The sequence below is a fragment of the Pituophis catenifer genome, unplaced genomic scaffold, assembly GCF_029215685.1.
Source record: "Pituophis catenifer annectens isolate HBS135680 unplaced genomic scaffold, rPitCat1.0.hap2 SCAF_6, whole genome shotgun sequence".
Lineage (NCBI taxonomy): Eukaryota > Metazoa > Chordata > Lepidosauria > Squamata > Colubridae > Pituophis > Pituophis catenifer.
In genome coordinates this window covers 90,907,352-90,931,556 of record NW_027256886.1, presented here as the reverse complement: position 1 = coordinate 90,931,556, position 24,205 = coordinate 90,907,352, and the positions used below count along the sequence as shown (strand labels likewise).

At 41.9% G+C, this 24,205-nt stretch overlaps 1 protein-coding gene across 3 annotated transcripts in view; it reads left to right on the top strand.

The window, feature by feature from the left end:
* The window catches only part of ADK (adenosine kinase), a 261,824-nt gene that overhangs the window by 230,020 nt on the left and 7,599 nt on the right, over positions 1–24,205 (top strand). For all 3 annotated transcript variants that reach the window (XM_070945416.1, XM_070945415.1, XM_070945417.1), the window contains one exon: positions 5,888–5,974. In XM_070945416.1, coding sequence (XP_070801517.1) covers positions 5,888–5,974 — 87 coding nt within the window. The remainder of the gene's footprint in view (positions 1–5,887; positions 5,975–24,205) is intronic.

The following is a 24,205-nucleotide window of genomic DNA, read 5'->3' as shown; positions in this document are numbered from 1 at the left end:
AAATGTTGTAGGTTCTTTGTAAAAACCATAACCTTTAGTGTCTTTCTCATATCTCGATTTTATTTGCATATGCGGCCACCATGATAAGCCCACATCTTGATTTTTTTTTTTTTTTAATTTGATTTATATGCTGCCCTTCTCCGAAGACTCAGGGCGGCTTACAATGTGCTCAGCAATAGCCTTCATCCTTTTGTATATTTATACAAAGTCAGCTTATTGCCCCCACAAACTGGGTCCTCATTTCACCTACCTTAGAAAGGATGGAAGGCTGAGTCAACCTTGAGCCTTGGCGAGATTCGAACCCTGCAGTAATTGCAGGCAGCTGGTCTTAAACAGCTTAATAACAGGGTGCCTTAAACCCTTGTACTACCAAGGATTTTGTAGTTCTTGTTGGGTTTTAAGTTCCCCTTCCACATTTAGAATCTCTTTATAGGTTAATATTTTTTCCAGGTTTACTACATTTGGATGTATAAATGCTTCCATTGTTGAGAGCCAAGCTGGAATTTTAATGTAAACTTTTGCTTTCACCTTTTCCCATACTTGAAAGTAGAGCATTTCTTATATAGTGTCTTTGAAAATATCTATGAATTTTGCTTTTGTTATACCATAAAAAAGCATGTCATCCTAATTGGAGATCATGGCCTTCTAAAAGCAATAATCTTTTATGTCCAAGCGTTATCCATTCCCTCACCCATGTTAGTGCAGCTGCATGATAATAGAGCTCCCAATCTGGTAGTCCAAAGGCCCCATTGTTTTTGGACTCCTGCAACATTTTCAGTCTTATTCTTGCTTTTTTCCTTGCCAAACGTATTTCAAAATTACAGTGTTTTGTTCATCAAAGTATTTTTTTCCCTATTTTGATGGGAATCGTTTGGAACAAAAACAGGAACTTCAGCAAGATATTCATTTTTATAGTTGCAGTTCTCCCTACCATTGATAGGTGCAAGTTTTTCCATTTATCTAAATCTGCTTTAATTTGTTGTAGCAGTCTTGTATAATTATCTTCCTTGATTGTAACGCATCTTGCTGTTAAATATATTCCCAAGTATTTAAGTTTCTTAACTATTTGTAAATCTAATTTCTTTGTCAGTTCTCTCTTCTGTTATCCTGTAAGATTTTTAGCTAAAATTTTTGTTTTATCTTTATTATTTTTCAATCCTGCACCTTGCCCATATTCTTCTATTACTCCCATTAACTCAGGGCCCGTTTCCAGTGGTTCTTCTAAGATAAATACTAAATAATCTTAGAGAGAGCCCTGTTTTCAAGAGAAGACAAAGCATGGAGCTTTATTGATGATGTGTATTCAAACCCATCCAGTCTTTCCTAAATTTGCACCCTCTACTGCAGTCAGCTGCAGCTCAACACATTCTCTTCCTTTTAAGAAAAGATGGATAAGGCAATACAATAATAACACTGGACTATTCTGCAGGATTGTTACAGACCACTCTCTACGGCTCAGTCGAACTGGTCTAGCTTGTAGAGTATGTAACATGGATTTTATCTGCGTCCATAGTCCAATTCTTGAAGATGTTTAGAAAGTCAGAAAAATCACCTTCTCCACACAACCTTCATTCATTGGCTAAAAGGAGTAAAACGGCCTTTCATCTTTGTTTTATAGACTGCTGCTGCTTACAAAACAAGCAATTATTATTATTATTATTATTATTATTATTATTATTATTATTATTATTATTATTATTATTATTATTATTATTATTATATTTATATACCGCCCATTCTCCCGAAGGACTCAGGGCGGTGTACAGCCAAAATTAAAATGCAAATATACAAATATACAATATCTAGTTAAAATTAATTAAAATCATTAAATAGTTTTGGCCGAATTTTAAAACCCAAAATTAAAACCCAATTTAAAATCAATCAATTTGATAGCCCCGCCTGTCGGAACAGTAGGGTCTTGAGGGCGCAGTGAAAAACCTGGAGATCAGAGATGTTACGAATATCCGGGGGCAATTCATTCCAGAGGGCAGGAGCTCCCACAGAGAAGGCTCTCCTCCTGGGTGTCACCAGCCGACATAACTTGGTTGATGGCACCCTGAGGAGTCCCTCTCTGTGGGAGCGAACTGGTCGGTGGGAGGCTGTTGGTGGCAGAAGGCAGTCCTGTAGATATCCTGGTCCTATGCCATGGAGCGCTTTAAAGGTGGTGACCAACACCTTGAATTGCACTCGGAAGACCACTGGGAGCCAGTGCAACTCGCGCAGGAGAGGTGTTACATGGGCATAACGAGGTGCGCCCATAACCACCCGCGCGGCCGCATTCTGGACCAGTTGGAGCCTCCGAGTGCTCTTCAAGGGGAGCCCCATGTAGCAAGCAAGCAAGAAAGCCAGGAATCTAGGGGTTGGGATCTACTGGGAGAGATTGGTATTTCCCTTATAGATCCTGATCTTGTTCACTCCTGTTCTAAGGTTATATTCCAAAGTCTAACAAGAAAACATGGTTAAGCTACTGTGACAGCAAAGCATAACCGTGAACAAAAGTAAATGTAAACTCTGAATTTCAAGATGTAAGATAATACATTACATTTTGCAAACCTCTACCATTTGCATTTTGTTGCAAATGGCACACTGAGACGGAAAGTGATGTATAAATGGTCCTGTTTTACACTTTGGAAGTCACGTACGTCCAGTTGAGCTTTATTCAGTGCTACAATTGATGTTGAGGGGTGGGTGGGAAAACCAGCATAAGTACTTCAGCTTCTGTTATCAGCAGGGTGAGGAGCCACGGAGCTTGAAAATTACAGAGAAATAATAGAAGCACACATAGAGGAGGATAATTTGATATTAGTACCTTGAGTGGATTGCATGATTCAGTTTGTAACTAGTTAAAAGAACCGTCGTTTAATCTGTTAGTTAACGGTGCTTTAATTTTCTGTGCACCTGTAGCCAGCCTTCAATTCATGCCCACATTTTAATTTTCTCTCATTTCTCCATGCGCCACCAGGGCCCACTTTTAAAATGTTTGGATCCATGAGCCTTTTGAAAGATTGTTTTTGAAAAGAAATTATTTGAGAGACCTATAATGCTCGCTTTGCACCTGTAGTCTGTTCACATGCATGCAAACACATAGCAGATATTTGTTTTTTTTTAAAGAAATCTTATCATCAGAGCTACCGGTAATGCTCAACTTACAACTACAATGAGGACCAGAAATTATGTTGCTAAACAAGGTGGTGGTTCAATGAGTCATTCCCAATTTTATGACATTTATGTTAATGCAAATCACAGCAGTTGTTAAAATAATTCATCATTAAGCACATCCAGGTTCTCCCATTGACTTTGCTTGTCAGAAACCAGCTGGAAAGGTTGCAAATGCAAATTTATTTGACTTTGGGAATGTCAGAACATGCACAGGTCTATTACATGTATCATTCCAGGAGCAAGTACAGTCAACAGTGGTTTGTATCAAATAGTGGTTTTTATCTACAATAGGAATATAGGAATACTATACATACACATACTACAAGCAGTATCTAAACAAACAGCAATTACAGCAGGGAAGAAACACTACGAATCAACCAACACGCCAACAGGGCCTCTTCTTATTACACAGGCTCTTAAAGGGATAACAGCCAAAGACCCTGCTGACTCACTCCCCTCATTGCATGAGCTGGTCAGCTCTTAAATTATCACCTTGACAGGGAAGCTGCATCCATCGTAAATACATGCTTGTTGCCAAGCACCCAACTCACAATCACGTGACCATGTGTGAGAACCAGTTTTCTGTAACTTTGAACATTTGCTAAATGAATGATTTAAATTGACTATCTGTAGAAAGGTATACAATATTCAGGCCTAAAGCAGGTTTATAATGTACGTCAACATTACACTGCAACCAATAGGCTATGCAATAAATTACTCTTTCACAATAAAAATAATAGTTGCACTGATGACAGAGGCAAACTAAGTTGCTTGTGTTTTTATGATTTATATTGTTCTGTTTGTTTCCTAGTATGATTTGATTGCTTATTTAGTAACCAATGACTATCACTAAGTGTTGTACCTTATGATTCTTGATGAATGTATTTTTTTTCTTTTTATGTACGCTGAGAGCATATGCACCAAAGACAAATTCCTTGTGTGTCCAATCACACTTGGCCAATAAAGAATTCTATTCTATTCTATTCTATTCTATTCTATTCTATTCTATTCTATTCTATTCTATTCTATTCTATTCTATTCTATTCTTGCTTTCCCTATACTATATGAATGGAGGATCTCCCTATATTTATCTGTAACAATGGGGTTTTATCCAAACATGTTCCTGAACTTGTGATTTCACAGGCAGAGAGATTCAAGATCATAGCTCTTTGATAAACTGGCTTTATTACACACATTAGAAAACAACAAAGTTTCTGCAGTTTTTGGCTCATATTTATATGTGGCCCAGGTTCAAGTCCTGCCTGAGCACCTAAATGAACTGAGACTCAGTTTCCTAGTGGGAAAAGCGGCCAACATCTGGCCATGGTTACTGTAGGGCCCTTGACTGTTTTCAGCCTGAATCCGTCTGGCCCTCCCATACACGCTGCTTACACAGTTTCCATAAACATTTTGATAACTCTTTCTTTTGTTGCTTCCTATTACATTACCCTGGTTATTTATTTAGATTTTAAAAATAAACACAGTTGTCGTAAATCTTTTTGGATCACCTATTACAGTAGGTTTACTCCTTCATCTGACTATTGTAATTTATTTATTTATTTATTTATTTATTTATTTTATTTTATTTTATTTCTATACCGCCCTTCTCCCGCAGGACTCAGGACGGTGCACAGCCAAAATAAAACATTGTGTACAAAATTTAAAAAACAATTTAAAAACAATTAAATAATTTTGGCCCAAATAATTTAAAACAACCCAAATTAAAACCGAATCAATTAAAACTGAGAGGACGGGATCAAGCCAGCCCAGCTAGATGGAATAAGTGTGTTTTTAGGGCCTGACGAAAAGTCAGTTATACAGTATGAGTGTTGTCTGACATGCAGGCTTTTTAATTTTCATAATTCGCACATCAAAAAAGGTGTTAATGACATCAGGCCCTTTAAAAAAACATCGCCACTCATGAAGGATGTGCATCTATTCTGTGACTTTAAACCCATTTCCCCATACATTATGAGTTACGTGGATAATGGCATGTTTGAATACAACGTTTTTAAATCCCTTGAAAGAATTGCTGGAAATTGAGCAGAATTGCAAAAAAAAAAAAAAAAAGGATGCAAGCAAAACTAGAAAACGTTTCCATTAAATCTACCATGCCAAAGAAAACCTACCATTCAGATTCTTCTTCTTTTTTTTTAAGGAAAATGGCTATCATTTAGGGGATTTTTTTTTTACATTCCCTCCTTCTTCCTCTCCTCCTTCTCCTCTTCCCTCTCCATCTCCTCCTCCTCTTCCTCCTCCATTTCCTCCTCCTCCTCTTTTTCCTTCTTCCTCTCCTCCCCCTCCATCTCCTCCTCCTTCTTCCTCTCCTCCATCTCCTCCTCTCCTTCTCCTCCTCCTCCTCTCCTCTACATTTCGTTTGTATTTGTCAATTCCAAGCGCTTCTTTCTAGGACTAAGGGACCTGTGGTTCTTCCAAAGTTGTCCTTTCCTTAACCATAAGCCACACTGGTTGAGATTTACAGATACCAGAAACACCTGGAGTTTCTGGAGTTTTCCCATTCCTGCTTTTTTCAATGCTCAACTTGCAATGGGTTGTACTGTCTTTGGTTGGGCGTCATGCTCATGATTGTCTCCAGGAAAGGCCCCAGTTAGGAGGCCATAAAAGCCAACTCTTTGGCTGAGTCCACTTACAAAGTGAGAGCAGCCTTTCAAAATGTGATCAAATCATGTCATAAAACATGGCTTTTTTTTTTTGTCTTTCCTTTTAGAAAATGAAGTAAGAGTTTTCCCAGTCTTAATTAGTGACCAGAGTGAGATAATTGACACTAATGGAGCCGGAGATGCCTTTGTAGGTGGTAAGTACCTTTTGTATGTGATTCTGTTTGGAGATCTTCCTGTTCTTCCCCGTTCCTCTCCTTATCCGGTGTTCTGTCCCCGTCTCACATATGCACACAAACAGATAGTCAGGTTTTAAATAAAACTGGCAGACAACAAATTCTTTCGATAAGAGGCTTGGCAGCAACCCAGTAGCTGCTTGCCAAGAACTTTAGTCATAGAGGGAGGGGTTGTTCCTCCGACAGATAAACCCAAACAAGATACACACAGTTCAAGAATTGTCAAGTCCAGTCCATATTAAATCCAAGGTAGATAATGTTGTTTCAAAGATACAATGTGACTCGCTAGTAGTTTGTTTTGTCCGTCACAGAGTCTGAATGGCCACCTAACCCCCTTTTATCCCCTGTGGGGTGTGGTCCAGTGACTCAGCCTAATCTCTGGCACGCCTCCTCTTCTGCTGCGTGCGCCTGTCTCTCCGACGCTGGCGTGGATCCAGCCAAGACTTATCTCCATCACTGTCCGACTGCAAGGAGATACCTGGCTTCTGGCCAATCTCTTCTCCTTCAGGAGACACCTGAGGCATTGCCAGAGAGGAGGGTCCTAGAAAGGGAGGCCTGGCCAACTCCTCTCCTTCATGTTCGGAGCTTTCTCCCTCCGATAACACAGGCTCAGGTAACGGAGCCACAACATCCGGCAACTTCATCAGACAATGCGATGACAAGGGTTGGTGTGTTGTTTCTTCCCATCAGAGAGCATCAAGCTTGTTCTTTGCAAGCCTTCATTTGCATCCTAAGAGTCTGTTTTAATGGATTGTTAATTCTCTCGGGGGGAAAAAACGTGTTGGTACCTTTACCGATCATGTGCTGTTAAGCAACATCTACATTGTTTTCACAAGATTAATTGTGCCTGTCAGAATGTTGCGTAAACAGAACTGCCTTAAATATGCTTTGTTACAGTCCTCCAAATTCTACCCTGGTGTTAAAATCTAAGCACATTGCTCTTTTTTTAAAAGCAGGTTGTGGTGAATATTGCAGAGTATGAAAATAACTTAACATTTGAACCTTAAACTTTTTTTTTTCCCTTAGCGCATCTGTTTCCTAGGCTGATGGTGTGTAAATGCCCCTCCCCCAAATGATAGGCTTTAAGAGTCAGAAATAGCAGAACATCTGCTCTGATTTATATCTGATCTCAATTTTTTTTTTTTAATATTGGGAAGGGATGAAAGATACAACTCTCAGTCTCCATTGTTTAAAATGCCTCAAATAAATCAAAACCTTGTGTAGCTGCAAAGTTACCTTATTGACCATAAATCTCTGCATCTTGCAACCACAGGCTCTTTCGCTTTGAAAATGGTCGTGCTAAAAGCCTTAAACACTTTCCTTATTTTTCTCAAAATACAGGACTTGTTCTTATTGTATGACTACAGTTGTTGTTGCCACATCAGAAGAAGAGAATATATGAGAGTCTTCACTTCTTGGCTCAAGTATGTTACAATATAGGTTTACCTTGAGCCACCAATCTTGTACTATCAGGTCTGCGTTGCAGAACTCTTGTTGTTAGTCACGAAGTGGTGTCCGACCTATGGACAACATTCCTCCAGGCCTTCCTGTCCTCTACCATTCCCCCAGGCGGAGTCCATTTAAGCTCACGCCTACTTCTTCAGTGACTCCATCCAGCCACCTCATCCCCTTCTTCTTTTGTCCTCAATCGTTCCCAGCATTAGACTCTTCTCCAGTGAGTCCTTCCTTCTCATTAGGTGGCCAAAGGATTTGAGTTTCATCTTCAGGATTTGGCCTCCTAAAGAGCAGTCAGGGTTGATCTCCTCTAGGACTGACTGGTTTGATCGCCTTGCAGTCCAAGGGACTCACAGGAGTCTTCTCCAGCATCATAGTTCAAAGGCCTCAATTCTTTGGCACTCAGCCTTCCTTATGGTCCAACTTTCACAGCCATACATTGCAACTGGGAAAACCATAGCCTTAGATTATACGCACTTTTGTTGCAGAACTCTAGACTGCCCCTAGGTGGTAACAACACAGTTCAGAAAACACAAACCTGGCCGCCCTCTGGTGGTTGTTTGGGCATTAGCCCAAATGTGACAGAAACAGAATTCTCCCCTTCCTCCTTCTCCTCCTCCTCCTTCCATTCTTGCTCTTTCTCTTCGTCCACTTCTTCCTCCTCCTCCCCCTCCCTCCTTCTCTTGACCATAGGACGGTTGGTTGAAGTTATCCTAAAAGCATTTACCTGTGTTATCAGATGATGAGCTCATTCTATTCCCTAAGCATTGTATCAAGGAAAAGACACGATGAGAACCAATTGGGGAGATGGAATCATAGATTCCCCCATTCTTCTCATGTTAGGCTCGTCCCTGTCTCAGATGCTTTGATCTTGGTCTGTACAGCATTAGCCATTATCTTTCCGTCTCCACTCCAGGTTTAAAAGTTTAAGAAATCTGACAAAACTACGCTCGAGGAACTAACTTCTGAGTGGAACTGAGACAATGGTGAATCCAAATTCCATTACTACCAGTTCTGTGGGCATGGCCCACCCTACCCAGGGGAAGGATACTGCAAAATCCCCATTCCCTCCCCACTCCTGGGGGAAGGATATTGCGAAATCTCCATTCCCACCCCATTCTGGGACCAGCCAGAGGTAGTATTTGCCGGTTCTCCGAACTGCTCAAACTTTCCGCTACCGGTTCTCCAGAACCTGCTGGATTTCACCCCTGAACTGAGAAGCTCTCTTCCATACATCTAGGCATTTTTGATCCCTCAAAAGCATTGTTTGAGGTTACAATTAGAAAAGGCTAAAGCCAGACAAGGAGTTGGGATTGATTTCTAAATATGTTCTGTTCTGAATGCATTTTCAGCCAAACTCCATCCTGGAGGTAAACAGTAGGAGGCTTCCTAATGGACTTGCGAAATTTGTGTAGCTTACGGAGAGCTGACCTCTCTAGATCCAACTTCCAAAGGACAATATTTACATAGCATTAACAGATGGAAAGCAACAATTTTACATAAAGGGCACTGAGTGTAGCAGAGATAATCTACCTAGTTCTGTGTGCTTGCGTCTGAATATTTTGCTGGCAACCAAATAGGTGTTTTGTTTTGTTTTGTTTTGTTTTTTTTAAGAATGAATATTTGGAGGGTTGGACTGTTTGGAAAAGAAGAGAATTGCTGGAACAAATTCTCCATTCTTCCTTTGTGTGAGGCGGACTCAGGAGAAAGAACTGTCTCTACATTTCAGGGATGGCACAGAAAGAAAGTTAAGTAGGAGAGCTAGAGAGAAAAAGTTCTGGCAGATTGTGCGTGAGAGGGTAAAACTTGGTGAGGACCGGCCGCATCCTGAGTAAGAACTAAAAGTAGAGACAGAAATATGCCTCGTCTAACAGGATGTCTGAGGACAACATTGCCTCCATCACGAGTTGCAAACCTAAAACTTATTTCCTGCATTTAACCACAAGTTTCTGATCTTTGAAAAACCCAGACAGATTAGGAGAAATAATAGGAGAAAAAAATCTTGATTATGGAAAAACATGATTGAACCAAGCAGAAGTCAAGAAATGGAAAGTGTAGCAAAGCCACCAAGGTTGGTGATTTTAATTCTAGAATAAACAATTGAATTTCTTTACTGCTAATAAACCTTGTGGACTTCAACTCCCAGCTATGTGGGGAGACCAGTTTCACTTAACCACTGTGTGACTAACTTAACAACTGCAATGATTCACTTAACAGTGGCAAGAAAGATCATAAAATGGGGCAAAACTCATTTAACAAATGTCTCACAGAGCAACAGAAACTTTGGGCTCAATTGTGGTCGTAATTTGAGGACTACCTGTATTTTGCTGCCTGGAAACCCAAGTTGAACAAAAACGAGTAACTGTTTTCTCGAGCAGATTCCCGTCAATCCTCCACTTCCTTCTCATGCACAAAATCTAATCTATAGCATAATAATGGAAATAATTTTTTTTCTCTCTCGCCATCCAGTAGATGGTTTATTAGGAATTTTAGTGGCAGGTTTGGGGCTGATGTAATTTGAGGAAAGCAAGATTTAGTTGGAGATACATTAAGGGGGAATAGAGCTGGCTATAACTGACTGCATCTAATTTGTCCCCCTGCTGCTGCATATCTGTTCTTCCAAATATACCAATTTCCAAAGAGCTAGTAAATTTTAGGAGCAATAGAAGAACAGAATTACAGAACAACAGCGTTGGAAGGGATCTTGGAAGTCTTCTAGTCCAACCTTCTGTTCAAGCAGTAAACCCTATACCCGTGATGGAGAACCTATGGCACGCGTGCCACAGGTGGCAAGCGTAGGCATATCGGTGGGCATGCGAGCTTAGCTCCGGTGTGCATGCGCATGCCGGCCAGCTGATTTTTGGGCCCACCAGAAGTAGGGAAACAGATTGTTTCTGCCTCCGGAGGGCCTCTGCGGGTGGGTGGGAAAGGCCATTTTCACCCTCCCCAGACTCCTAGAAAGGCTCTGGAGGCTGGGGAGAACAAAAAACGGGCCTACCGTGCCATCCCGTGCCAGGAGTGGTGGGGGGTTGTGCACGCATGTGCGGGGCCAGGACGCATAGAATTATGGGTGTGGGCATGTGCGCGACACCCCCCATCCCCCACCCCGCTCCTGGCACACGATGGCAAAAAGGTTAGCCATCACTGCCGTATACCATTTCAGGCAAATGGATGTCTAGTCTCCTCTTAATAACCTCCAGTGTTGGAGCACCTAACAACTTCAGGAGGCAGGCTGTTCCTCTGGTTAATTGTTCAGATTGACAGGAAATTTCTCCTTAGTTCTAGGTTGCTTCTCTCCTTGATTAGTTTTCACCTATTAGTTTCTTGTCCTGCTTTCAGTTGGAGAATAAGTCGATCCATTCTTCTTTGTGGCAGCCCCTTAGATATTGGAACACTGCTATCATGTCATGTCATTCATTGGAAAATGAATGGCAGAACATTCCAAAACAGCCTCTACTTCCTCAAAAATTCATAGGCACATAATTTTTGCCTTCATCCCACCTCCATTTTGTTACTTCATTTATAACACCCATTCCAGCATATTCCCACCTAGAATTCTCATGATGAGTGACAGCTATCAGGGCCATCTGGAAAGAAGCCCATTTTTTCACAGAAAATATATCCTCTTCCAATAGGATGACCACCATCTCTTGATCTTCTGCTGATCAATCGTTTCTCTCTCTGTTTGAACATAATTTCAGGTTGTTGTTTTTTTTTTAACCTTTGACTCCAAGCCATTATCATAATTAGATGTAATATTGCTAAGAAAATAAATCTAAGCCCCAAATGTTGGGCTCAATTGTGATAAGCTCTCCCCACCTATTGGATAACCTCAACTTTACTTCAAGAAACCTGAATTTCATGATAATAACCAGCAAATAAAGAAATGTACAATATTGTTCTATTTTATATTTTGGTAGAGAGACAAAAACAAGGGCAATACCAAGTAAGATACCTCTAGCTTTTTTTCCCCCAAGCCTTAGGAAGTTTTATGGAATAAAAAAACACGACAGTAAGACAATCATCATAATTAAAATACCTGTCACAGATTATTTCCCTCACCTCCTATCCTAATTTCCCTGTCCCCTAGGATAAATCTGGTTTTCGCCTTCACCATCTGACAGCTGTAAAATATGCGCCTCAGATGATTGCTAGAGTAACTTCATTGTTTAAAAAAAGATAGCTGATTTTCTGAAACTCCATTGCTTTATGAATGGTGCCTTGTGAAATCTTTATAAATGAAGCAGAGTGAAAAATAAAGACTGTTGAGGTGAAGAATGTTTTAGCTATTGCCTCTTTCCTTCCAGCCGAAGATAAGTGTAAAAGAGATTAGCTCCACACGGGTGTCTGGTTTAACCCTTACTATCTCTTCTTGCAATTCGGTAAGAGACAGAGGAAAGAAAATTCTATTTTCAGTTCCTCAGCCTTTTGATTGACAGCTACCCCAAGGAGGAGGAGGAAGAGAGTTCTAACATAAATTAGACGGATTTCCCTCTTATTGTATTAGAAAAATTATTCTTTGTATAAAGAGATGTTTTGACTGCCTTACAGGTTTTGATCTAGTTATAATGGTGAGTATCAGCTTTTTGAATATTGCAGACATGTTTTCAAATACTAAGTGGGACCCGTAAACACAAAACATACCTTTGTGTCCTGACACTCTAGCTGGAGAATGTTCAATAGCAGATTATACCATAGTGACCTTTGCTCTTTCATATGCACATAATTTCAAAATATTTTTCACATTCTCCAATATGAAAAAAGAAAACCACTATGTAAGGCAAAGACGATCTTAATTCTATTTCTTCTTCCTGATTCTCCAAATCTCTCTATTTTTTTCATGAGTCCTTCTCTATCTTCTTTCTCATGCTCTAGAACAGCAATGACAAACCCTTCGGGCTTAGCTTGTCAAAAATTCAGAAAATGCCTAATTAGATTTTGTTGGTCTCTCTTTCTCTTTCTCTCCCTCTTTTCTCTCTCTCTCTCTCTCTCTCTCTCTCTCTCTCTGGATGGGAATTCTGGATGATGAAGTCCACAAATCTTAAAGTTACCAAATTTGGAGACCCCTGCTTTAAAATAATAACTAAGATGTGTTTGTTCTCCAGGAGATTTTCAAAACAAACATTTCCACAGGGATCTTGGACAATCACTTAAATATGAGCCAGCCGTGTGCAGCAGCTGCCAAAAAAGCCAACACAGTTCTAGGCTGCATAAACAGAAGGATAGAATCAAGATCACGTGAAGTGTTAATATCATTTTATAATGCCTTGGTAAGGCCACACTTGGAATACTGCATCCAACTTTGATCGCCACGATGTAAAAAAGATGTGGAGACTCTAGAAAGAGTGCAGAGAAGAGCAACAAAGATGATTAGGGGCCTGGAGGATAAAACATATAAAGAACGGTTGCTGGAACTGGATATGTCTAGTCTTATGAAAAGAAGGACTAGGGGAGACATGATAGCAGTCTTCTAATATCTCAGGGGCTGCCACAAAGAAGAGGGAGTCAAGCTATTCTCCAAAACACCTGAGGGCAGGACAAGAAGCAACGGATGGAAACTAATCAAGGAGAGAAGCAACTTAGAACTAAGGAGAAATTTCCTGACAGTTACAACAATTCATCAGTGGAACAACTTGCCTCCAGAAGTTGCAAATGCTCCAACACTGGAAGTTTTTAAGAAGAGATTAGATAACCATTTGTCTGAAGTGGTGTAGGGTTTCCTGCCTAAGCAGGGGGTTGGACTGGAAGACCTCTAAGGTCCCTAAGGTTATTCTAGGGTCAAAAATGCCATTAATTGTCTGTTGCCTTTTCTACTTACGTGTCTGCGTGTTTGAAAATATATTATTCACAGCTAGAAGACATTCTTGTAGTCCTTTGATTTTATGCTGTTTTTATGGTTTATGTTTGTCCTCCTTCAGGAAGAAGAAGGCTAGGAATAGCTAGGCAAACTGTAATGAATGCACTGAATGGGTTGCAAAAAAAAAAGAAAAGAAAATGTTGTGGTGGAATTGAATTTGATTATGAAATAAGTAATAGCCAGCACGTGGGGTATTTGATAAGCAGTGCACTCATGGGTTTCTTCCACTCTCAAGAGATGAAAAATATAGATATGGAGTAAAAATTATTGACACTTGGTAGGCTGTTTGTTCCAGCTTCTGAGTCTCCCGCGGAGGTATTTTTATAACAGCCGCATCAATGGGTCTTTTTCCCCAGCTCTTTAGATTTAACGGAGTCGAATCAATTTCTACCCCGGCTTCAAGGAGCTGTTACAGAACAAGCGAAACATCCTAATCAAGCCGTGGATGTGTTTCCTCAAACTTCACATTGATTTTTACTTGGTTTGAGGGAAGCAGGTCTTTAGCCTAGCATCAAGGTAGATGAGCAGAGCTGCAGAGGTCTTTTTGTTTTGTTTTGTTTTGTTTTGTTTTCCTTGCCATCTGTCTTAAATGGGGAAGATTCAGCAAAAGCTGCAGGAAGATATAAATCAGAAGGGCTGAAATCGAAGCCCTTAAAACAGAGAGCTCTTAAGAAACGGTAAGGAGGACGAAGTAGAAAATGTCTTCACATGAGGCTGTTGCTTTTCCAGTGTGCTTTTCTAGGGAGCCCAGGTCGCAATAGAACAGGGGTGTCCAACTCAAGGCCCACGGACTGGATCTGGCCCTCACGCACACACCCCAAGCTCCGTTTTTGCTGGCAGAGGGCGGCAGGAGGTGGACACGTTCACCCTGGCCAAGCCCCCCCCCCACCGAGGTCAAACACAATCCTGATGTGGCCCTCAATGAAATTGAGTTTGACACCCCTCCAATAGAGGTTCAGAACCTTTCATTTGTTAAACAAATTTACATAGCTGCCACATCGGTGATTCCTGGCGGCTTACAACATTTTTTTTAAAAAAATCCACCGTGTAATAAAAGTTGCACTTGACCAGGGCTTAACAACTAAAATATTTTTCCTGGATTCACACAAAAATAGAATAGAATAGAATAGAATAGAATAGAATAGAATAGAATAGAATAGAATAGAATAGAATAGAATAGAATAGAATAGAATAGAATTCTTTATTCTTTAATCTATTAAAGAATATTTAATTTATTCTTCTTTGTGATTGGACACCCAAGGAATTTGTCTTGGTGCATGTGCTCTCAGTATACATAAAAGAAAAGATACGTTCATCAAGAATCCTAAGGTACAACACTTAATGATAGCCATAGGGTACAAATAAGCAATCAGGAGACAATATCAATATAAATCGTAAGGATACAAGCAACAAAATTACAGTCATACAGTCATAAGTGGAAGGAGATGGTTTACAAACCACAGTTGCACCCAAAGTCAAAATTAAAACCGCATTTCCCTTTGTTTCATCAGCTCAGCTCAGGAATAGAAAGCAGCCCAGATTAGGAGCTTGAGATGAATTGTGAAAGTGGAGTAACTTTTAATGCATATGGATTCTCCTGGTTGATTTTTATTCCAAGGGGAAGTGGGGACTTAAGAGCAGTGGGGCAAAGCAAGAAAGAGGGACAGAAAGAGGAACAGGAGAGGAGCAACCAAAAAAAAGAGTATTTACAGGAGCCGAAACTGAGCCTTGGTAGTACAGTGGTTTAAAGCACCCTGTTATTAAGACCAGCTGCCTGCAATTACTGCAGGTTCGAATCTCGCCAGGCTCAAGGTTGACTCAGCCTTCCATCCTTTCTAAGGTAGGTAAATTGAGGACCCAGTTGTGGGGGCAATAAGCTGACTTTGTATAAATATACAAAAGGATGAAGGCTATTGCTTAGCGCATTGTAAGCCGCCCTGAGTCTCCGGAGAAGGGCGGCATATAAATCAAAATTAAAAAAAAAAACAATATAGGATCTGATGCCTGGTTTGCAAACTGTTTTTATGTGAATCTAGGGAATGATGCCGTGATTGGACAGCCATTTGTCCGTAATGGTATAAGGCAGGGGTCAGCAACCTGCGGCTCTGGAGCCGCATGTGGCTCTTTCACCCCTCTGCTGCGACTCCCTGTCACTCAAAATATGCATCACAACCGCCAATGTGCAACACCCACCAGCACATGATTTATTGAACTTTTCAACCCCCCAGTAGGCCAGCCATGGAGAAATCCAAGAAAAGAAAAGTTTCAGAAGAAAATGGAACATTTAACTCAACTACATATGCTAGTTTTATGGCCTCTCAAAAAATAGTCAGGCATGGGAAGAGTTTTGTGGCTCCCGGTGTTTTTTTTTCTGTGGGAAACGAGTCCAAATGGCTCTTTGAGTGTTTAAGGTTGCAGACCCCTGGTATAAGGACTGCATGGGCAGAGAATTGGATTAGAAAACCTCCAAGGTCCCTTCCAGCCCTAGGATTCTATGATCAGCTCTTGCCAAGTGCAACTTGTGAGCCTCTGTTGTGAACATGCTCACACCAGAGCCTCCCAGAAAAGCAACACTACTAATTCACACATCGCCATACTTCTGACTTCCAAATCTTTATTGGACATGCCGATACTTCCAGCATTCCATTATCAGCAGTGGCAGAAATCCCTCTGGAAGGCAATGTAGTTGAAAACCAATGCCCTCTTTGTCTTCTTCGGTCCTCAGAGCCTGCGAGCCCTAAATATAGATGTTTCATTTCATTATTACCGCCGGTAGCTGTTAATGAGACTCGTCCTTGGTGAACTTGTCTAATTTCTTTTCAAAGCAATCTTAAGTTGATTGGCACGAACGCATCCTACCAGCTCATGATGCACACGGAGGTTAATCACGCAATGTGTTGTGGCTCCGTTACCTGAGCCTGTGTCATCGGCAGGAGAGGACTCCGAGAGTGAAGGAGAGGAGTTGACAAGGCCTCCCTCTCCAAGACCCTCCTCTCTGGCAATGCCTTCGGTGTCCGCCGAAGGGCAAGAGATAGGGCCGGAGCCAAGCATATCCACGCAGCCACAGGTGGACAGTGATGAGGGTAATGAGTCTTGGCTGGATCCACGCCAGCGTCACAGAGATAAGCGCGCGCAACAGAAGAAAAGGCGTGCCCCAGATTAGGCTGAGTCACTGGACCACACCCCACAGGATATAAAAGGGAGCGTGTTGGCCAGTCAAACCTTGTGACGAACAAAGCTGAAAGCTTCCACGCCATTCTGCATTGCCGGACTTTTTGCTATAGACTTTGCTGGATTATCTCTGGACTTGATTGACTCCGTAATTATTGAGCTGTTTCTTTTGATGTACCAGGAGTGGGGAGAAGTTATCTCTCCTCTTCGTAAATAATAAACTCTTGGCAGGCAGCCACTAGGTTGTTGCCAAGTTCCGTTATCATAAGGAAAAGGATTTTGCCGGCTGATTGGTCTTTAACTCTTGAACGTCTGTTGGTGTGTGTGCGTGTGGGACGGGGACAGAACACAATGTTACTTGCCCCGAATCTGAGTGTTGGAAAACCACGGAAGCTTTTCTCTTTCACACATCCAGGTCTGTGGCAGAAACAAGATGGCCAACTTGTCAAAGATGTCATTGTGCAGGTGAAGGGTGTGCAGAACCCCAAGGATAAAGAGAGAAAGCTGTGCCCCCGTATTCTCTGTCCGGCCCCATGCTTCTGCTTTGCTTGTTTTCCAGAGTTGCTTCTAACAAAGGTTCTCAAGAAGATCCGTCTTGGAGTGGCTTGAGTGATAGATTCGGTCGGTAGCTAAAGGAGAAAAGAGGTCCTTGGTGCTCTCTGAGCTTGGTTGTTTTCTTGCAGACGTTTCATTACCCAGCTATGTAACGTGATCAGTGCTCGAAGGAAGTGAGGTTTGCTCTCTGTTTATATATAAGTGGCTTTCCATGTCCATGTGTTGGTGATTCTTGGTGGTTCCTTGATTACGCTGTTGTTTACTGTTGGATTTGTTCGTCTGAGTTGGTGTTTCCTTGATTGGGGTGTTTTTTACGGCGTGGTTATTGGTCTCGTGCAGGGGTCTCCAACCTTGGCAACTTTAAGCCTGGCGGACTTCAACTCCCAGAATTCCCCAGCCAGCTTTGGAGACCCCTGGCCTAGTGTTCATTTGGGTGTTGATTGCTGGTGAGGAGATGTTTTTGCTCTTTTTTTGTTTCCTTTTTTAGCTTTTTGACTTGTCTTTTTGTCCCATCCGTAACAATGCCTCGGTCAAGAAAACACCAAATCCGTCTTTTAATAAAACAGACCCCCAAAGACAAACACAACTCTGAGGCAGCCCTCAATGAAATCAAGTTTGACACCCCTGGTATCGACAGACAGATACACACACACACACACACACACACACACACACACACACACACACACAGGGGGAAATGTCCCAGGGAGCTTCTGTACTCTTGAAAAAATGTTGAACCTGTCCTCACCTGTAGGAAATAGGGCTGAATGGCTGGATATGCTACTGGCCCCAGATTCTGTTCAGAATTTACCAATTTACTCTCTGGGTCTGATGCAGAAAGTGCGTGGTATGTCTGTTAGTACAAAATTAAGGTCTAGTTTATTCCTGAAAGGCTCTCTGAATTAAACAAGCTTCCATCCCCAGGTAACCGTGCTTTCGTTTTAAGAAAGCAAATCCCTTGCAAACCTTGATTGTCGCCTGCTACAGAGTTAAGATCCTAGTATCATCTTTGGGAAGCCTTCTTTTTCGCGTCTTCCTCGGTTGTGATTGTGAGTCATCTGGCGAGAGCCCTGTGTGTCTGCTTTGCCCAAAAGCAAACTGAAATTGACTAGCCTTTGGGCATTCCCATCAGCCACGCGATATTTCAGAAAAAGTGCAGTATTATTGACAACGAGCTGGGCAGTGACTGAATATAACAGCAGGGCCTCTGTAAATAACACATCGCTGGCTGTGCTGAGCAGCTGCTGGGCTTGAACATAAAAAGCCAGCGAGTGCATTAAAAGGTAGCGCAGTCCTTCCCTTTTTAAAATATCCTCCTGCTTTAAAAAAAACATCTTATTTTACGACTCAAATCATTCTGATATATTTCCTGCACACTAAGCTAGAGCTCCACTAAGCTGGAGCAGGAAGGCAATTTCTTAGCTTTCAACAAACGAACCTAAGGAAGCAAAATCAAAGGTGCAGGAACAAAATGTACAGTTTTGGGGAAAGGTTCTTTATTAAAAACAGGCAGGCCCCCACAGCTTTCTTTTCAGCGGAGCCTCGTTTATTTGTGGCTTTAAAAAAAAAAGAAAATACTTCGCTATTTATGTGGGTTAAGAAGAAATTACTTCGCTATTCTTATTTTGACTTCTGAAGGAAAGTCTTTTGACTGAAATAACAAAAGAGTTTTTAGCTCCAAAGTTTAGACAATTGCCAAGGCTTATTTTAATTTTATTTAAAGACTAAAATGGTATAATTTAAAACATCTGAACATTTTTATTCAGCACAAAACACCGATGCTCCTTTTAGCATATTTTTAGATGTATGTATGTAGCTTCCAGATGGGGAAAAAAAAAAAGACAGAAATACCACTTTCTCCCGATTCCCAATGACTGTTAAGTCAATTTTGTTGTACAGGTAGTCCTCAAATTACAACAGTTCATTTAGTGACTGTTCGAACTTACGACAGCACTGAAAAAAGTGGCTGATGACCATTTTTCACACTTATGACCATTGCAGCATCCCCATGGTCGCATGATTTACATGCAGATCCTTGACAACTGGTTCATATTTATGACGGTTGCAGTGTCCCGGGGTCACATGATTCCTTTTTTGTGACCTGACGAGCAAAGCCACCTTCGCGGTGTTACTAATGCAACAATTGCAGTGATTCGCTTAACCAAAGTGTAATATATTGTTATAAAATGGGTGCCTTGTTTGAAAATTTCAGTGGCACTATCCTGTGGCGAATTTGTGGGTTTCAAAACAAAAACGAATACAATACATCGAGGGAACTAGGTGCATAAAATTACTTTTAGCCAAGCATGGCAAGCTGCTTAGATAGCTAACACAGCATCAATTCTTTTATGGATATGAGCATCAACAAAGAGTCATCCATCCATCCATCCATCCATCCACCAATCTACCTGGTTTGTACCAGGGATGAAATGCTTCCAGTTCGGACCGGATCACCCGATCCAGTAGCGATGGTGGCAGGTGGTTCGGAGAACTGGTAGCAAAAATCCCTGCACACACACCCATGCCCAGCTGAGCCACGCGATCATCAGAGGCTTTTTTTTCACTTTTAAAGGCATTTTTTCTACAACCTCTTCGGCCGAAAAAATGCTTTTAAGAGTAAAAAAAAAAAAAAGCCTCTGATGAGCGCGCGAGGTTGTAGAGAAAAAATGCCTTTAAAAGCCTCTGGCGATCCCAGCTGAGTTGCCTGATCCTCAGAGGCTTCTAAAAGCATTTTTTTTCCCGCAACCTCTTAAGGTTGTAGAAAAAATGCTTTTAAAAGTTAAAAAAAAAAAGATTGGCCATGCCCACCCAGTCACATTGTCCCCCCCCCCCACCAAGCCACGCCCACAGATCCGGTAGTAACAAATTTTAGATTTCACCCCTGGTTTGTACAATGACTTTTTCTTCAACTCACTGTGGATTTCCTCTTGTGGGGGTCCAGAATCTGCCTGGGGATCTCTTATGTGAATATAGGTAGTCCTTGACTTACAACAGTTCGCTTAGCGACCATTCGAAGTTTCAATGACACTGAAAAAAGTGACTTACAACCATTTTTCATCCTTCTGGCCATCGCAGCATCGCAGGGTTATGTGATTTACATTCAGATGCTTGGCAAGTGGTTCATGTTTATGACGGTCACAGCATCCCGGGGTCACGTGATCCCCTTCGGCGACCTTCTGACAATCAAAGTCAACAGGGAAGCCACATCCACTTAACAACCGGGTCACTAATTTAACAATTGCAGTGATTCACTTAACCAATGTGGCAAGAAGTCGTAAAATGGGACAAAACTCGGTTAACAAATTTCTCACTTAGCAACATAAATTCTGGGCTCAATTGTGGTCGTAAATCAAGAACTACCTGTAATCTGATAGATCGTAATTGTTGCCTCACCGCTGATTAAAGGAGAAAAGTAGGGCTATGTCTAAATAGATCTCAGCCTACAATGACTGAGGTGGCCCCACCTGACCATGGGCCTTTGGGGTCAATAGCAGCAAAGACTTTACTGTAAATATGTCCAAGTCCTTGGAGGATGATTCTGATGTCAACCCACTTTTCTTGTTTTTAAACCTAGCATATTCAGAGACTGCGAGGTGGACTTTTTTTCCTTGGGTGACCAGGGTGGCAGGCTTCCAACCGATGCCCTAATTAAATCATGAGCCTCAAGCCAAGCTTCAAAAGAAATCCAGTTATTTATTAGGAGCGCCATGTTGGCACGAACCAACTCTGACCTCACTTCGCGCCTTGGCTCTGACCCTGTTCCCCCCTTCCCCCCAAGATGTGTCATTAGTCACATTCCCCAACGAAGCAATTTGGCGGGCTGTAGAAGTCACTCCCTTCTGCCACTGTGGGTCTCCTTGGAGATGGCCTTGACAATCGCAGGCTAGAATGTGCTTTGTTTTGACTGATGTACAAGTTCCTTTATGCAGCTGCGAGGCTCAGTTCCCCATCCCCTGCCTATGGTAACTCGAGAGCAAGTCAAGAATGCTTCGCGAGTTGACACAGGGCTGATTTTATTATTTACTTTTTAAAAATACCATGTTCGCAGAAAACAGCCCACATTGTTAAGTAACTGTGTAAAATCTAAAGGTCCCAGAAACAAAATTAGTGGATTTTTTTTTTTCTGCTGCCATGATTTAGTGAGCTTAAAGCACAGAGCCATATATGGCTGAAGATGTTGTTTTTTTAAAATCAAGGATAGTGGTCTTTTAAAAAATTTTGATATCACATTAGGAAGATCAAGCATGAATAGTGCTAGAAGTTGAGGAAAACACTGCTAAAAATTTTATCGTTATCAAATAATTATTTTTAGCTAAATTACTATAGAATGTAAAAGATTTTAATTAAAAATTGCTGAATATGGTGGCAGATATAAAAGAAAATCAACTCCAATTAACTGAACAAAGGGTGGAAATACAGGGAGATCTCCCAGGACAAAAGACTTGCATAATCTGGACAAAGTCACAAAAAAGTTGCACCCACATCCTGGCCAAACAGATTCTAGAATCTCCTGGTCCTTGGGTGGAGAACAGATGTATCATCAAAAGGATTCACTTACAAGCATTGCTGCTGACTATTGCTGCAGAAAATCATTCGTGTCATTGATGCTTGGTGAGCTCTGCTGATTACCACTCAACTTTCAGATGCAATTCAAGGGGTTAGTTGTCACCTATAAAATAAAGCAAATAACCAGGAACATCCACTGAGTTCAAAGCACTGAAAGAGTTTATTACTGCTGCCTAAACACAAGGTCCTGATAAACTAATGGTCAACGCTAAATTGAATTCATGGGGGCGGGGGGGGAGGGCTGGACTTACTGTAGATCTCTTGTGGGAAAGCAAAGATTCCAAACTTATGACACGTTTAACTCCGCCATCAGCTCAGCCTGCTCAACTCTTACTTCAAGACTTTTATGTCATAGGGCCATGATGGCGAACCTATGGCACGGGTGCCACAGGTGGCACGCAGAGCCATCTCTGAGGGCACACAAGCCGTCGTCCTAGGTCAGCTCCACCACACATGCGCACATGCCTCCCGCCGGCCAGCTGACTGGTCTGCGGAGATGCACGCGCATGTGCAGAGGGGGGTCGGGGAGATGCGGCACACCGCCCATGCCCCATTTTGGGCCTAGCAAGCCTCCCTGAAGCCTCCTGGACCAAAAACAGGCCAGGGGTGCGCGGGGGGGGTGCACACATGTCTGGAGGCGTGAGCTTAAATGGACTCCAGAGGATGGTAGAGGACAGGAAGGCCTGGAGGAACGTTGTCCATGGGGTCGCGATGGGTTGGACACAACTTCACGATTAACAATAACAACAAAGCTATTCCTGGCAGATGCTGTATGTGCTTTAGATCACGTTCTGTTCCTTGAATCTAGAACTCTGCACAGCTCCTGGTCTGGTTCCCCTCCCTCTGATTAGAACAAAGCAAGTTCAGATTGAATTGGGAGCTTTTCAAAACAGTATCTTTGTACTGTTCTTCATCCTACCAAGGAACAGTTGGAAGACTTAAGGGAATTGGGTTTGGAGGTACCCTTCTCTGTTGATGGTTTTACTCCCATCTTTTCAACGACAAAGTGGTTATGGTGGATTTGATCCCTTGGGAATCCCACATCTTGTCTCCCCTGTTAATTAAATCTCTCTGAAGCTATTGAGAAGGAGGATCATTTGTTGGCTTGGACCTAGTTGTCATCAGTACCCTGATGAAGCACTTCTCCTTTCCAATAGACTTGGCGTTGTGTAATCCTTGGCCCGCAATCTGCAAGTTGGCTGTCTCATTCCCTGTTAACATAACTCCAGCATGCAGGCAACAATTACAATTTAACATTGTCAGGAGCAAAGAAATTAACCAAATACACCCATCAACATTACAAATTCTCTCTAATATCCGACACTTCCCTTCCCACTCTTTAGATCTGCCTGGGTGAATTTGAAGTATGTGTCATCAAATTTGCTATGATGCTAAATTTGAGAGAGCTTTGCAGTTTATTATATCCAGCTATGAAACACAGAGCTGGTTCCAGCTGTAGGAACTTGTTGATGTTGCAAGCATCCGCAGGGGAATTTTACAGCTCAGTTTCTACCATTCCTAGGCTGTATATGTGACTAGCAGATCTAGTTGCTTCAAAGGTATCTTGTATAGAACAGATCTACTTACAAGTGCCCTCTTCTACCGATGCCTGTTCAAATCTCAATCCATATGGATACCCCGAAGCCACAGAATCAGTTAGGACTCATAAGGGAAATAAGCATAGTCTTATGGCCCTTCACGGCCAACTCTTTATTTCTTCCGCATTGCACAAGCTCTCTTCAGTTACGCAGTTCGACATCATCAAAGCCACCAGATATCTGGAGGGTGAGAAGCTGAGCCCGGATTACCAGTTGCATTCTCTCTTTAAGGATCAGCTTTATTCAGTGGAGATCCTCCTTTATTCAGTGGAGATCCTCTTGGATGGCTACTTAAAGTCTTTTTCTTAGCACCTTTACCCAGTGGTGAAATGCTCCAAAGTCTGATACCAGTTTGTTGCGTGCGCATGCATGGTGCGCGCCAAATGCGCCCTTCATCCGCAGGCGCTACCGCACAGCGCTGAAAAAGGAGGCTTAAGAAGCCTTTTCCAAGGTAAGTAGAACAGCAAGGGGGGGGAAACAGCTGTGCCGCATGATTTAGATTCGCTAGAAAGCAGGATTTTCTACTTTCTAGCAAACATAAATCACGCGGCACAGCTGATTATGGGAAATACCGGTTCGGACGAACTGGTAGCTGTTATTACTACCGGTTCAGGCGAACCGGTCCAAACCGGTAGCCTTTCACCCCTGCCTTTACCTATTCAGAGACTCCTTCACTGGTTACTTCCAAGCTTTGAGGCGCCTTGGTAGTACAGTGGTTTAATGCACCCTGTTATTAAGCTGCCTGCTATACTGCAGGTTCGAATCTTACCAGGCTCAAGGTTGACTCAGCCTTCCATCCTTTCTAAGGTAGGTGAAATGAGGACCCAGTTTGTGGGGGCAATAAGCTGACTTAGTATAAATATATACAAAAGTATGAAGGCTATTGCTTAACGCATTGTAAGCCGCCCTGAGTCTCCGGAGAAGGCAGGCATATAAATCAAATTAAAAAAAAAAAAAAAGGTAGGCTTTTGAAATGCCATCTTTAACATG